The following is a 16,031-nucleotide window of genomic DNA, read 5'->3' on the forward strand; positions in this document are numbered from 1 at the left end:
AATGGTCCCCCCCCCCCCCCGGGCCCAGCCTGCTCCAATGCTTGAGAACCCTTTGGGTGAAGATGATTTTCCTCACATCCAATCTGAACTTCCCCTGGTGCAACTTGAGGTTGTTTTCTCTTGTTCTGTCTCTTGTTACCTGGGAGAAGTGTTGTTTTCTCTTGTTCTATCTCTTGTTACCTGGGAGAAGAGACCAACCTAAACCTCTCTCCACCCTCCTTTCAGGGACTGGGACAGAGCCAGAAGGTCTCCCCTCAGCCTCCTTTTCTCCAGGCTCAACAACCCCAGTTCCCTCAGCCACTCCTCATAGGAACTGTTCTCCAGACCCTTCACCAGCTTTATTGGCTTTCTTTGGAAGGTGCTTCCAGTCCAGGACAAGTGAGATTCAGGGGTCTCAACTTTCAGAGACACTGAAAATTTTTGAGACTCTTGGGTATCCCACTACTCTGCCTTTCCAAAATAGCATGAGTCTTCCATCTCCCCTACAGCACATCTGCCAACTCCCTCTGGATGTCCCAGAGCATTTAAAGGAAAACTTGGCACTTAAGTTCAAGCAACTTTCAACCTACTATGAGACTCTGAAGTTTTCTGTCTTTTTATGAACAGAAGCCACACATTTTTTTTTCCTAAATCATATGTAACAGTAAAAAGTCTGAAAAATTTTGAAAGTTTAGTCACAAATTTAGAGAAAATGGAGCTTAATGTGGTTGTGTTATTGTTATGACAGATAAGACTGTGCAGTAACAGGCCACAAAACACCACATACTTAAATTCAAACAGTTATGGATATCCCCTTCTTTTCTTTTTGTGTTTGCCTACCTTCATCTTCTCTTCACATCAGCTTCATTTGGCTACTTCATCATCTAGTCTACATATGCACAGAACTTCACAACAGTGTGGGAGAATAATCCAAATGACAGTTACATATTCTCTGCCCAGCATCCACTCCTTTAGCTTTTAGATCCTGCATCTAAAGGAGATTTAATTCCATGCATGATCATTGTATTCAATTCTGATGTGTTCCCATAAGTTGTCTGCCTCTGTTTCTACTGATCATACAAGATCAAACGTTAGATATTTATTTTCACTTAAAACTAGCATCTGCTAGACTTTTTTTAAAGAATAAAGAATTAAGACTGATATTTTTACAGTTCAGGTAATTAGTTATATAGTGGTTTGTCATTTATACTCGAGGAGAGGAAACGAGGAGGCGATAACTAGATAACTGATGAATATGTGCAAGCCAATAAACTGCTCTGAACGACTGTATTATTATTTCATTACTTTAATAGCTTGAAAGCACTTGGAATGATTGTTAGTGTATGTGGCTTTTAATACAACGATGAAATTAAATTGGTGAAACCAAAAATAGCTAACATAATAAGAGAGTGAACTAGCTTTAATATAAATATGGAAATGGGAGTTGTTATTTATATAAGGGCAATAAGCTATTATTTCAATATTTTACAATTTATATTATCTAATCAGCTTCGTATTTATTCATTTCAGAGATAAGATTATCCAAATGTAAAAGCCACAAGAACAAAGGCAGAAACACCACCTCATCTCAATAACATGCACCTGATTTGAAAGTAAGTTCAAAACCCAAAAGCATGACAGGATTAAGTCTTCAACACTCTCTAGGAAGTTTGTTAGATGCTGTAACAACATAACCAGCTTTTTCCACTACATTAAATTTATCAGAAATTAAACAACAAGGTACTTCCCTCCCTCAGTTGTTCTAAGAGTGCATGGAGAAAGAAAACAACTGCTTGTACACCAAGATGTGCTTTAGTATAATATACACTGTAAACAAAGAAAAGTTTTCATTTTTACTTTTGCAAACTGGTTGTGCTCTGGTTTCCTCTGTAGGCGTGGGGAAGACAGGGGTGATGATCTGATTTTAATTTAATGGCCTCAAGTTGCTCCAAAGGAGGTTCAGGTTGGATATCAGGAAAAATCTCTTCACTGAAAGGGTTCTGAGGCATTGGAAGGGGCTGCCCAGGGCAGTGGTGGAGTCCCCATCCCTGAAGGGATTGAAGAGTCGTGTAGACATAGTGCTGAGGGACATGGGTTAGTCAGGGACTGGTCAGTGTTGGGTTCATGGTTGGACTCAATGGTCTTACAGGGCTTTTCCAATCTGGACAATTCTGTGATGCTTTACTCTTCTTGCTACTGCACAGCCCTGCCTAACAAAGCTCAGGAGAGGCAGCAAGGAGGAAAGGGGATCAGAAATTGTCCAATTCCCCTAGCCAAGAGTACCTTCCCAAACAAATCCATGCAGAAGGAAGCATGGAAAAATGGGAGATCTTTCTAGAATTCACTTTCCTCTGAAAAAAAACTTTACCATACTCTGTTCCTACCATTCCAAGCAATCAAGAAATCAAGCATATCTGTCAAAGTGCTTGCAGTTACTTCCTAACAAACAAATTGAGTACAAGCTTTGAAAAGAAGTTTCAGAAAGAGCGGACAGCATGTTGCTTCTGCCAGGCTGTTCTCCTTCCTAAACTGCAAATCAGTTACACTGGAAAGAGAAAGTAATGGAACACTCTACTCACCTTACTTACTCCAAGTCTCTCTTTCCCAAACTTCCTGCCCTCTCCCCCTGATCAATTTAAGATTACTGTCAGAATTAAGTCAGTCAAGACAAAGCCGTCTGCTTTGTTTATTTTTTTTCTTCCAAACAACTCCCTGGCAAAGAAATCTGCTAAAGGGACAAGCATTTAAATCAAATATTGAAAAAAATACTCCTTGGCTGTCGGACACATCACAGTAATTCTCAGGTGTTCACAGGTTTAACCACATTCTGCAGAGGCATCTGTGTGGCTCACAAATCACTGGGAGGGGGATCTATTTTCTGTGCAGATTATTTTTCTTTAAATATATCATCACAACAGCTATTAGACTCTAAACTTATTAGAGATATTAAATGTTTGTTCACAATTCCCCCTTCTTTCCCCTTCCCTTCTCCCTTGGGAATGAAAATAAATTAAAGAAAGAAATAAACAAGATATGAAAGAAGCAAAAGCCTATCTTCAGTCAAGTCATGGAGTCATGCCTTGATTTTCCAAAAGAGGGAGATATAACTCCATTTGTGAATTAAGCATTTCAAATGTAGTGAAGAACCTAAGAACATGTTTTACTAGTTTATTGATCATATTTAAAAAGGAAGGCTTTGGGTTTTTTTTTCCATTTCCATGCTTCTCTTAGAAAACTAAGAGAAATTAGTAAATACTATCAAAAAATACAGAAAATACTATATTATCTATTTGAATATTAAAAAATTCAAAGATTCAAAAATTCCATCATCTAAAACATGAAATTTAAGTGATGTGGAACTTAACAGACTATAAGCAAAGACATTCCCTGTCCTCCCAGCTGAAGGGTGAAAACAAGGAACATGACAAGTGTTTATATTTGTACATGTAAGAAAACAGTGAACACTTCTTCAAGAAGCTTCCCACTGAAATCATGTTTTGTACCTCTGCTGGGGTACCTAGGGCTCCCTTTGTGAAAGCTGTCTGACTGCACGTGACCCGTTTCCATCTCACAGAGAACCCACCACATCTTTAACCCTGCTCTACCTTCCATCCTAACCACCAGCTTGTTATCCCACCAGGAAAAAGTTTCCTGGGCTTTCACATTCTCATGACAAACGCCTTCACGCTTTGAACACAGACTGCTTGGCGTGTGTGAGACCTGAACTGGAAGCCAGTGTGATACGATGCTGCTGGACTTCCTGATCAGCTGCAGCACCAGCTCCTTCATCACTGACAGTAATTACACTTGATGAATTCTACTAACAGCGGTTCCCTGACACTGATTAACCTACCTGCTCACCATATTTGATTCCCTTTCAAAGCTTACAAGTTAAACACGGAGCATGCAGATCAAGTACAGGATACAGTGGTAAAACTGTAAGGATGAAATTTTAATAATATTCTTTATAACTAATTTCATAGTATGGAATAATAGAATCGTTTCCCTCTCCCCAGCACCTCACGGGTACAAATGTACTTTCAGGTACTTCTAACCGTGATTAACCTGTTAGTGTTCTGACTCAAAGTAGTTCCTCCTTTGCACCCTTTAATATTATATATTCAGATTGGGAAACTACTCAAAACCAATACTAAGTGAACTTTTAAAATACTTTGTACAAACCAATAAAAAAAAGTGACTGTTCTTCGTGTCAGCCCCAATTTTGTACTGAACTTGGCACCTATAACTACTGTTCAGCAATCACTGAAAGCACTCAAACAAGGGTTATCAATAGAATATTGTGTTAACAAGTACACAAGACAACAAATCTCATTGACTCATTACAAGACACTCCCTAAAAACCTATAAAGTTTACCATTTATATGTATCCACACACACACACACACACATATATAGATACATGTGTGTGAAGGAGAAAAGGATACAGATTTAGTAAATTATGCAATGTCATGGTTTTAAAATCTTCTACCATTTTCTGAGGTGACCTTTCCAAGGAAAACTTGTTGTTTGTTCCCTGAGCTGTATATAATTAGTTCTGTCAACATACAGAAAGAAATTCTGCTATGGTACCCAGAAATGATCTGTTAAAACCCAATCAAAATTAACTAGAAAACAGGGTGTGTGATGTGTGTGGGGGGGTATTTATTATTTTTGTTTGTTTGAGGGGGTTTTTTTAGGTTTTGGTGAATTTTGTTGGGTTCTTTTTGTTTGTTTGTTCGTGTGTTTGGGTTTTGTTTGTTTGGTTGTTTTCAGTGGGTTTTGCAGTTTTGTTTTGGTTTTTTTACTTTTATCTATCTCAACTCAATTCCATAAAAGCTATCTGAGAAAGTTATCCATTTGTAGTGAACTCATATAACTTCAATATGAAATAAGAAGCCAACAAATTTAGTCACTGATATTTTACAGATAACTTCCCAAACTTTACCACATTCTTGGTAGAAGTTGCATTACAGAGGTATGTCAGTCATCCTGACCCTTACCTTCATAACTCAAGAGAAATAAACCAGAATCACTTACCTTAAACTACATCTCTTGAATGTACACGTTTAGTTGTATACAGTGGTTTAATTTCATGAACTAACCCAGCATATTTTCAGATAAAGTGTCAGATAACTTTACTATTATATAAAATTCTTATTCTGTCAAATTATTTCAGAAATCACAGATCTACTATCACTAGTAGAAAACTGAACTACTATTTTACTATACCCTCTCTGGCTCATGGAAGAAAACTCGGTGTTTCTGCTACACAGATCTCCTCCTATCCAATGTTCCAGGACAGCAGGTAGCTCAATCATAATTGCTAACATTTTGGATGAACTGATTTTACAATTTTTTTCTTATTTAGCTGTGTGAAAATATTTTAGAACTTGTTTGGCTGCCAGTTAAGTTAAACTATCACAGATCATTAGCCACAGATCTGAAAAGTATTTTAATCTAGGTTTGAATTCTTATTGGCTTCTATTTTCCAAGTGTTCTGCATTTTCTGTTTTGTTCCTTGGCATTCCCATAAAGAATATTAAACAAGTTCCCCACTGAAAATATCAAGACCTCAATTTTTACCAATACTGTCCCCACCCCTGAACTCCACTGACACCATTTCAAAATTAGGATCTTAAAGACTACAGTGAAAACTGACTTTACAGATATTTTTAAGGAGTTGTAAAATTCATTTATAAATAAACAGTAGAAGAACAAAGTGGAACAGTAATTAAACTCCTGCACGCATATGAGAACACATGACAAGACTTGCTAAGGAAGCCTATCCGTGTTAATTTTTCTAAAAGCTTGCTGTATACTGTGAAAAGTTAATTGAAAGTACTCTGGCAATGAGGGAAGAATTTAGTCATTTTCAACCATGAAAAAAGACAAGTACACACACTCCCCACCTGCCATCCCTGTTAGAATGACACACATGCTGTCATTTAAAGAAACTTGGGTTGTCCCAGACCATCTTTCAAATTATCCCCATTAGAATAAAGAAACAGAGGTTTAATTTATTAAAGTGCAAAATTGTTTGGTTGGGTTTTTTTTGTTTCATTTGGGTTTTTGTTTGTTTGTTTTTTGGGGTTTGTTTTGTTGTTTGTTTGGGGTTTTTTTTTTTTAATGAACTGTGCTCTGCTTATGACATCTGTGAGAACAGACCCCACACAACCACAACAGCAAGTGCCTTTGCTCTCTTAACTCACTCTAAGCTCCCCACTGATCCATGGGAAAAAGAAAGAAGTGCCCTTTTCCAGCAGGTAATCTTATTTTGTAGATGGATGTCATAATCCAAGGGAGTCACTCAACTGTTGTAAACATCCATCCCTTCGCACAGAAATGCATCAGAAGATCTATAGCAGATTTTTTAATTACTCACCTTCTTCAATGTTTATATTTCCTTATGAGAAGGCTGCCTGAAGAGCTACAGCAGACAGTCTACTACTATTGAAAACAGGCAAATGTTTGACCTCTGCTCCTCATTTATCTTCCTACAAAAATATTTTGTGACCTGATCTAAATTAGTGTCACTGGCAACACTCCATCCATTTCCCATTCTGGCTTAGAAATTACTTATTTAAAAGAAATGACCTTGTCACCATTTCAGAACTTGGCACTCCCCTGTGTAGAACTAAAGATGAAAACAGCACAGACAGAAGCTACAGATAAGGACCTTCTGGAGGAGATTTTTTTTTTCCCCCCTAGCAGATTAATCAAATCACTGCATAAATGTCTAAAGTGGACTATTTTAACTTAAATATTTAACTATAATATTGTTTTTATTATTCTCCTACCCTATGTTTTGTTAGTAAAGGAGGGAATATCCTCATTACTAAAAGGAAATAGTTTGTTGCCCAGTGCAGTGCACAGACAACAGTGCCTGTATATTTAAACATTAGCTCTGCAAGCTGCACAGGAATTTCCATCCACAGACAATCCAATATTCTCAGCTTCTACACCAACAAGGATCTGCAAAACTGTGCTCTGCCACACAAATCCTTATGTTCCCAAAAAAAGACATTTATGAACAATCATAATCTTAACAGAACCACAGAGTTGGAAGAAAACTTACCCAAGAGCAGCAATTTTCTTAAAAACATTAGTGGAATGAGAGAGGATAAAGAGATCAGCTGAGTAACATACATGCCCACCATGTGGAATATTCCAACCTCATTCCAGCTTTTGTGACAAATAAACCACTTTAGAATTATCTTAACTGGAGACTTTTTTTCCACATTAGTTATATTATCTAAATACACTGAAAGTACACATGGTGATTTGTTAGATTCAGTTGTGTAGGCACCACGGAACAAGAACAAAGTGTCATGAAACATTATTAGCAAAGTTACAGATGAGGCTGGGAGCAGTTCCATATGGATGAAGTCATCAATTATGATTCCTTACACTTGTGAATCAAGTTTCTAAATCCTTATTTTATTATTTTTATTTTAAAGACAAGAATATATGCACTTCAAAGCAAATCTATCTCCCAGGCAGACAGAACAGTCCAGCTTCACATGCCTGTTTGACAATCACATATTTTGAGCATCAGTGACAACTGCATACATATTTGTTTAGAACTGATTATGTAAAAGTTCTACTAAAGAAATGGCATAGTAAAAAAAAAAATTAAAGAAAAACCTCACATTCTGCTTTGCCAGCAAGAATCTCATGGCTTTTCAGAAGACTCAGAGCAACCACAGAACTGCAGCAAGTCATCTTACTAGTACACCAGTACCAAGAGTAATCAGTAGTCAAAAATTCTGCATACTAAACAAGTTATGCACAATGCAATCTTTGCTTTATAGAGTTTATATTTCAAAGAAAATGGTGAGTGGAAAGAGAGAAAGTACTATAAAGACCTGTACTTCAAAACAGAAGAAGTGACCAGTGATTATATAGGTAGAGAGTAAAAAAAAATCTCCAGTTTTCCCAAACATGTTTAAGAATATATGCTTTTTGCTGTTATGTTAATAATTATCAACACTCCTGATCATTCACATCTTTTATCTCTACACTGAGCATAGAATATTCTACAGTTGGAGAGTTCAATAGTTTTGTAGATACAAAATAAAAGGTAAGTTTATCAACAATCCAAAAAATCTAACCTACTTACATCTGAAAACCATGGAAAACATTAAATAACCATTCTGCAGTCTCATACATTACTGCATAATCACTATTTCTGAGTTGCAGAAAATTGTTTTCTTTCCTGCTCTGTAAAATAAAAACAGGTTTCTCATCCCTGAATGATTGTTCTTAAATTTCAATTTCTTCATATTTATTACTGGGACAGTTTCATACCCCATAACAAAAAGCATAAGAGATAAGCACACATACTGAGTAAGCATTTCCAGAGCATTTTTATGCATATCTTTGTTTCAGCAGATTCCCTGTTTACCTAAGCTGATTTTCAACAGAAAAACAATGATTTTTTTCAGCATGTTAGCTTTGTAGATGGGAGCCCTGGAACTATAGCAGTATTATACAGATGCTCCCAGTTTCTTCATGTTCTTAGTCTACAGATTATTTCAGTACATTTCATTTTCTTAACTACTAATTACTGTCCCCCGTTAGCAGCTGATATCTCTGAAACTCAAGCTTTGACTGCAACAATTCAAATTTTCAGAAGTACAGCTGTGACTGAAATCAGTGTTCACCTAGAAATAATCAACTCTACTGATCACAGACAGCTGTTTAAGTGTATCTGCACAATGGTGGCATTGGACAGCTCAAAGAAACTTCCTATTCATTTCCAGAAGAAAGGATTTTATGCTCATGGATACACACAAAATACAACTGATTAAATAGAGACACAGGGAAAACTTTTGTTATATTTAGTTTAACTTACTTAAAAGTCTATTGCTTGATACTCCTAACTCCTAAATGACAGGCAGAAGCTTTACCATTTAAGCAACACAAAAAGATCATGGTTAAAAGGATGACAAAAATTACCAAGGTAGTCAGATTTGAATAGGATCTTAATCTCAAGCAGTTGCATCAAATACAGAAAGACTTCATCTATACAATACCTCATTCTTGTTTTTCAAATTATCAATATGTAAATACTGTTTTCATCCTGTAACATAATACACTATATCCACACTTCAGCCACGTATGCCCGTTCCTAAGCATCACAAAGAGTTAATATTAATGTTTCACTCGTTGAGGAGACTTTGCACAAGTAGATAAACTGCTTCTGCTTCTCAGAACAATTAAAAGAAGATAAATTATTTAAAAGAAAACAAGGACAATGGAACAAGAAGGACTACAAGAATCAGTCAGAGTAAGTCTAGAACCAACACCTTTAGCTTTGATCCATGGGGCACAGGAGGGTAACCATCTTGTCCAGGTGGAATGAACAACTCCCACTTCCCATACTCCATCTTCCTATACGGATGAGAAAATGGATTCCAGCCATCTGCAATATAAGAAATAACATCAAGCATGTTTATCTTAAAATGTGGCCAGTTACAATTCAAAGGTATAACAGCGTATTCCATCTTTTTCAGAATAAAATTCAGTGACAGCAGACACAAATACTTTTATATGTGATACTACCATACATGTTCAAAAGAGGTCCAATAAAGTGTGTAAGATTTTCACTAGGAAACAATATTCCAATTCTAATTTGACAATGATTAAATTATTTTTACTTTACCTTCTTTGACCAAAGTCAAAACAACCTCCTCCTCTCCAAAAAAAAACCCAAACAAAAAACAAACCCACTATTGATTTTATACCACAAAATTATGGCAGTATGAAAATTAATGGCTGAAAAGTAATATTTAATGTAGATTTAAAATGAAAAATCTCACATCCTAAGCAAGCCAGAACAAATATTTGTTACAACAATATGGGGGGGAATGTTGATTATGGAGAGAAGTGGAAAAAACAACCAAAAAATAACCTTTAAATTGAATGCTCAAACCAAGTTTGGCCACACACACTGCTCACTGCCTCTCTTTTTGATAAGCTGATGTCCTGTTAGTAACACTTAAAGTGTATAAAATAGGAAAAAAAAGGGGAAACTACAGACAAACTTGGTAGCAATGGTTAGGAAACCACAAAATACTGGACAATGACACCACAGCCAGGAAATCTGGCCTGAAATGCCACAGTGTGATGATCTTCACTGCCTTTCGTGAAACTCTTCCCAGCTGAGCTGTATCTCTTGATTACAATGCACGAACTGCACCTGAAATATATCAGGTGATGACTCACTAATACTGAGCAAAATAAAAACTTACAGCAAAAGCCTGAGGTCCCAGTCTCCATAAAACTCACCTGGGGAAATGACCTGATTCAGAGTTCATTACCTACACCAAGAACACTGAATTCTTATATTATTAAAAAATAAATGAATAATTCTCATGACCTCTGTTACAACCACCTCTCCTCTCTCCTTTAGAGGGGGACTGGTTGCCTCTCCACCTATTTAGGCATCTCTGCTTTAACAATTCCCCCCAAGTTGCTTATCCTTTCCTCTCCAACTGATGGCAACACCCAACACTCCTGTTAACCCTTCCTCTTCTCAGCCACAGTCCTTCCTGACTGGGTGTCTGTGGTTCACCACTTAAGGATAAATGCAAAGCAAGACCCACCTGTCCCAGCTGGTCCTACTTAAAACCATTGTTTGGTACTTAGTCCTGGAGAGGAACTCAGTTAGGAAGGCTATAACAGAAAATACTGCTTCCTATTAAGGCAAGAAGCATAAAAACTCAAAACACCTTGAAAACAAAAGGCTTCCTTCAAAGAGGAATTGGCTCAGGCTTCTCTCAGTTTTACTGCTTAATTTTGCTCAGATTTTTCAGCAAAACATAGCAAAAAATGACAGAGTGAGGGGGAACCAACCAGCCCACCCTCCCTCCAGCCCCAGCAGAAGCCTTCCCCACTAGTGCAAGAGAAAGGAAGCAGAAACTAAGAGACATTCCAGAGTGATCAACATTTGAGATCTAGTATTAGCTGGGAAAGAGGGAGGGGAAAGAGAAAAGAAAAAAAGAAATTGCAAGTATAACAATGTGTTATATCAAATACTGACTTCCAAATTAGCATATATTTACTCTTTCAAGCTTCTTAAAGCCAGAAACTTCTTTAAAATTAAAATATCATTTACAGATAACCCACTGTGTCTCTGCATGGCCAAATATGATTTTGAGTGTTTCAATTCCCAAACAAATTCTGTGGGTTACCCTCAAAATTTGCTGTTCAGTGACTTATTTTGAAATAGTTGATTGTAAAGTAGCAATTGCCAGTAGTCATCAAGTTTCCCAGCAATACAGCATGCAAATAAAATATTCAACGTGCCATCACTGAGAGTTTTAAGGTAGCTATAATGTTGATACTGCCTCTAGTATCAGAAATCCATCTAATTGCCTCATACCCTTGATTTACTGAGATGCTAGAAGTACTAATTGACAAATCTTAATGTTTTTCAATGTTCATTTCATACTTTTCAAACAGAGTAAGGCATCGTACCAGAATACTAACAGATATATCTTTTTCTCTCCAATTACAGAGTTTTAAAGAAGAGACAAAAAGACACCTGGAAGTATTTGGATTTTCCTGAATTTGTGTTTTTCATTCTCCAATCCAAATACAGATTTGTGTGCTATTACTAGATTCTAGCTTTTTTCCAACATGCACAGTGATACTAAGAATTATTTATAAATAGAAGGTAATCCATTCACTACAAGTGTCTCAGAATGAGGTATAGAAATACCATAATTTGAGTCAAAATACCTTAATATCAAAGCTTTTCTTGGCTGCTATAAGGCATAAAGGCCTTTCATGGAAAACTTTACATTTGCGCTTCACACGTATATAATTACAGAAATAAATTATTCATGTTTATCTGAAGCACAGTTCATAATAAAGCTATTATCAACTGGCATCTTAATTATAAATTCTGAAAGAAGTTTAAGCTCTCTGTAACGCAGTCTGCACTTGCAATTAGAATTTTTTTGATCCTCAAAAATTTATCAGATTAAATAGCAGGGGCTAATATTTTGTGTCATTTCTTGTGTTTTTCCAAACATCTAAGAGACTCTCAGGCAATACCGTATTATTAAGCAATACGCTATGAGAAAACACTGCTATCCATCTCCCTACAAGAGAACTGAAAAACAAAGCAAAAATTGACTGCTTTCTATTATATGTCATCATATTTCAGTTTAAAACCTAAACAGCTGCTGTCATTTAAGTTTCATGTTTGTTTCTTTGTATAAGACTTTCAACTTCCCTCTCACAATGGTTCCAGTTACAGTTGTCTTTATAAAGAGCTGAGTTTTATAATAAAATTCTTATTAAAAACAATTCTGATATTCCATTTAAATATAATATAATCATAGATTTAGTTTGAGACTTTAACCTGCTTGAAAAGTAAAAGAAAGGTTAAAGAGATTCAGTTTTAATTAAACATATCTGTAGCAACCTGAATCTAAATCTTTGGGTTTTGCAACCCAATTTCTCATCAGAATATTATTAAAGCTCATCTGAATCCAGTGACAATCTTCCATTCCTTGAGGCTTTCCAAGTACATTATCTTTCCCTTTGGGAATTAATACTTTACTGTGAATGATGAATATGATATATAGGACAAACACAGTTTTTCCATATTAAAGTGAATTTCTTTTTAGTCTTTTGACTTCTTACTGCCACATTTCATTAGCATCTAGATACAACTATTCTAAGATATTATTCCTAAATTTCTACTTAATATGATGTATTACATGAACTATTTTAAATGAAGCAGAGTTTAGAAAACCATTCCAGTTTATAGCTACTGTATTCTGGTATATCTGTACTTCCCCTGCCAACCTGCCAAGCCAATTTAAAAATTATATCCTCTTTTAAAAATATTAGTTATTAATTTCATTATACAAAGGCTATCTATTAAAATACACATTTAAAACAATGTATTCTAGTCTTCAACTGCATTGAGCAATTTGACTTAAAGATTATTTTATCTATCACCATCACACAAAAGCCTTGAGCAATGAGTGGAGTTGCAGGGAGTAGAGGAGGAGAATTTATTCAGATAAATTTATACATATAAAGTTGAGCTATTAAAATATCCTCATGTAGCTGTCTGGCAGTCAGCATTGATAGCTGGCATCACTACCATCTAGCAGTAGGTGAACTACACACATGATTCATTATTCAGATCTGAATCAGAGGACGTAATCTGACTCCCATATTAAAATTCAAGTACTGCACTAACCTATTTTATTAATGCCTATTCCAATAAAAAGACAAGGAGTATTTGAAGGAAAGCTACTCTATCATTCACTAGGTTAACCATATCAAACAGGACCATGGTTGAAAATAGCATTGCACTAACTTTTCTGTCTTCTGCAGTTAAGAGAAAAGATTCCTCTAAAAATATTATTTGTCTATAGACTCAAATTATCACAGTGTATAGTGGACACAGACCTTCTGGTTCATTTCTTAAGGAAAAAAATACAAATTATGACAGTTAAAATAGATGCATTTTTATGAGAATGATGTTTGGAAACTGTAGCGTAATGTGAATATTTAAATGCTTTCTTTTGCTTGTTCTATTTATATGCATATTAATTTTAGCACTACAGAAAAACAGTACTCAAACAGATTGCTGTGAAGCACTGAAAAAATCCTAACAATGGATCCGAAACACACTGCCAGGGTGGTCCATTTAGTTCTTAATTACTGTGCATATTTTTACAGAAGCTTAACCACAGTCCTTTAAAAAGCACCGCCAGATACTACAGCTAATGGTATATGTAATGAATCTTATAATTTTAAGGTTATATATACAAATTCAAGTTAATGACTTGCTTCCTCAAATACAGAGCTTGCCCTTTCAATAGTTACCTCTAACAGGGGTAAGGAAGAAGGAAAACTCAACATTTAACTTTTTGTCAAAGCAGAATAGTTAATTGCCTCAAACTGGCAATTTATACACTTTTTTTTTAATATAAATACACACACTGACCATTCACCAGATCAGTATTTCTGCAAAACTAAACTTGGATAAATAACACTGCATACTTCTGAAAAGCAGTTAAATGAACTAAATCACGTCACAGATAAAGTCTCATTCAGTAAGAGCCAGCAATGAAATTCCTGGTGTCTTGAGGGACTAATACCTAACCCTGAAAAATGGAGAGAATAGAGCTGAAAGGGAAAAACAGAATGAAAAACCCCAAAACGCCAAACAAAGAGGAAAGTGGAATTAATAATGCATGATTTAAGAGCAAAAATGCATCTGACTCCCATTTAAGAATTTACAGAACATGATTTGAGTGTAGCTAGCATTTCCAAGTGAGGAACAAATTTTTATTTTTGTCTCAAGTTTTAAGTAAGAGAAACATCTTCTCATTTCTCACAGCAAGGAATGCAATTCCTCCATGAAATCCTTGTTTGGTCAACATCCTTCCTTCTCCTCCCCTCAAAACAGACCACCACCTGCTCTTTCATAAGCAGATTTGCTCGATTTTTCATTACCATTTTCTAGCAGGACTTCCTCTACACTCTCATCATTAGTGGGAATTTCAAAGGTTCTTGGTCCTTGGACAATACTGCTGTTAGATCAGCCAAAGATAAAGCCAATGATTCCACTGTTAGTTCTCCTTATCTGCATACAGTTTTATAGAAGCCTCACTGTAAAGCTTTAGGAAGAACCTCAGGTAATTTAGACACCTTCTGTCTAAAGCTGCAGTGTGATCAGATTAGATCCTTCAGACAAGTCATTGCCTTATGGGTATTAAAAAAAATAATAATATTTATAGATACACATAAAACTGACCATACAATAGAAACACGCGTTCTTAGGCTATTGCAATGTGGAATAAAAGATTATTAGTTTAAGTTACAAAATCCTACTACACCAGCAAGCCACGACATGTATTTTTACCACTAGAATTTCATCATTGCTGCAAAATGGTCCTTAAGTGAAGAGGGTATTGATCTAAAACACAGTACAAGAGAATGAATATTCTTAAAAATACTTACTGAAGTCACCTGCAAGAAACACTGCTTCTGCTCCTGGTGCCCACTCTTTGCAATATATTCCACCATCCACAAATTGGTTAACTCCAAAGGTTTTGTAACTTCTTGAAAATTTATCAATGCCTCCTTCATTTTCCTCAATGTCCTTCAAGTGGTTATAAAACAGAGAATACCTTTCAACGAAAACAGATAAGATTTTTTGAGAAAGTTTAGTAAGTGCTTTTCTTAATTTAAGATTAACAAGGGTAAGAACATGGAAAAAAAAAAAAAAAACAAACCCAAAACATGAAGTGAGACGCTGTCACACAATGTTCTAAGACTACAATATCAGATCACTCATCTCTACAGAAATAGAAAAAAAATATCAAATAAAAACCACACAATTTTCCCCCGGTTGTTACACAGGGCAAAGCTGCAATCTTCACATTTGTCAGTATTTTTCCTCTACTTTATGGGAATAGTTTGCACTTTAAATTTAGGACTACAACTCCTGATTGGCACTCAAGAAATCATAGTATTACTTCACAACAGGAGAACTTCACACTCTGAACAGCCAAGCACTTTTTCTTCCATCTTATTAATATCAGACACAGGCCCCCCAGGGAGAATTGTATAGGCCTGGTAGGTCTCACAGCCAGTTTTAATAGACAATCTCGGGGCAGGGAAAAGCTGACAGCACAGCACAGAGCACCTATGGAGAAACTAGTCTGGCACCTGCAGAAAGCAGCTCCTTAGGCCACCTCTCTACAGAGACCATTAGCAAGACTTTGTAGTTCTCTGACACTGCAACGATTTGGAAAATAAAATTACCACTTCATGGATGTAATTATTTGGACCATACCCTACTTACCCCAGTAGGGCCTGAAATCCCTAATGTACGAGTTTGCTGGTAACAGCTTGGAGGTTTTTGACATATTTTGCTAAGTTTTCTCTAAGAAGTTCCCATTATATAATCACAGAATGTTGTGAGTGGGAAGGGAACCACAAGGACCATCCAGTCCAACTCCTGTCCCTGCACAGGACAAGCCCAACATTCACACCATGTCCCTGAGGGCACA

General features: G+C 36.1%; 1 protein-coding gene across 1 annotated transcript in view; it reads right to left on the reverse strand.

The window, feature by feature from the left end:
• GBE1 (1,4-alpha-glucan branching enzyme 1) overlaps positions 1–15,146 on the reverse strand; it is a gene marked incomplete at both ends in the record, with an annotated part of 45,773 nt that extends 30,627 nt beyond the window's left edge. Inside the window, 2 exons of the mRNA XM_029084272.1 lie at positions 9,288–9,403; positions 14,977–15,146. Of these exons, the coding sequence (XP_028940105.1) occupies positions 9,288–9,403; positions 14,977–15,146 (286 nt within the window). The remainder of the gene's footprint in view (positions 1–9,287; positions 9,404–14,976) is intronic.
• Between the last annotated feature and the right edge of the window lie 885 nt (positions 15,147–16,031).

This window comes from Antrostomus carolinensis, unplaced genomic scaffold (assembly GCF_000700745.2).
Source record: "Antrostomus carolinensis isolate BGI_N321 unplaced genomic scaffold, ASM70074v2 scaffold13343, whole genome shotgun sequence".
NCBI classification, from domain to species: domain Eukaryota; kingdom Metazoa; phylum Chordata; class Aves; order Caprimulgiformes; family Caprimulgidae; genus Antrostomus; species Antrostomus carolinensis.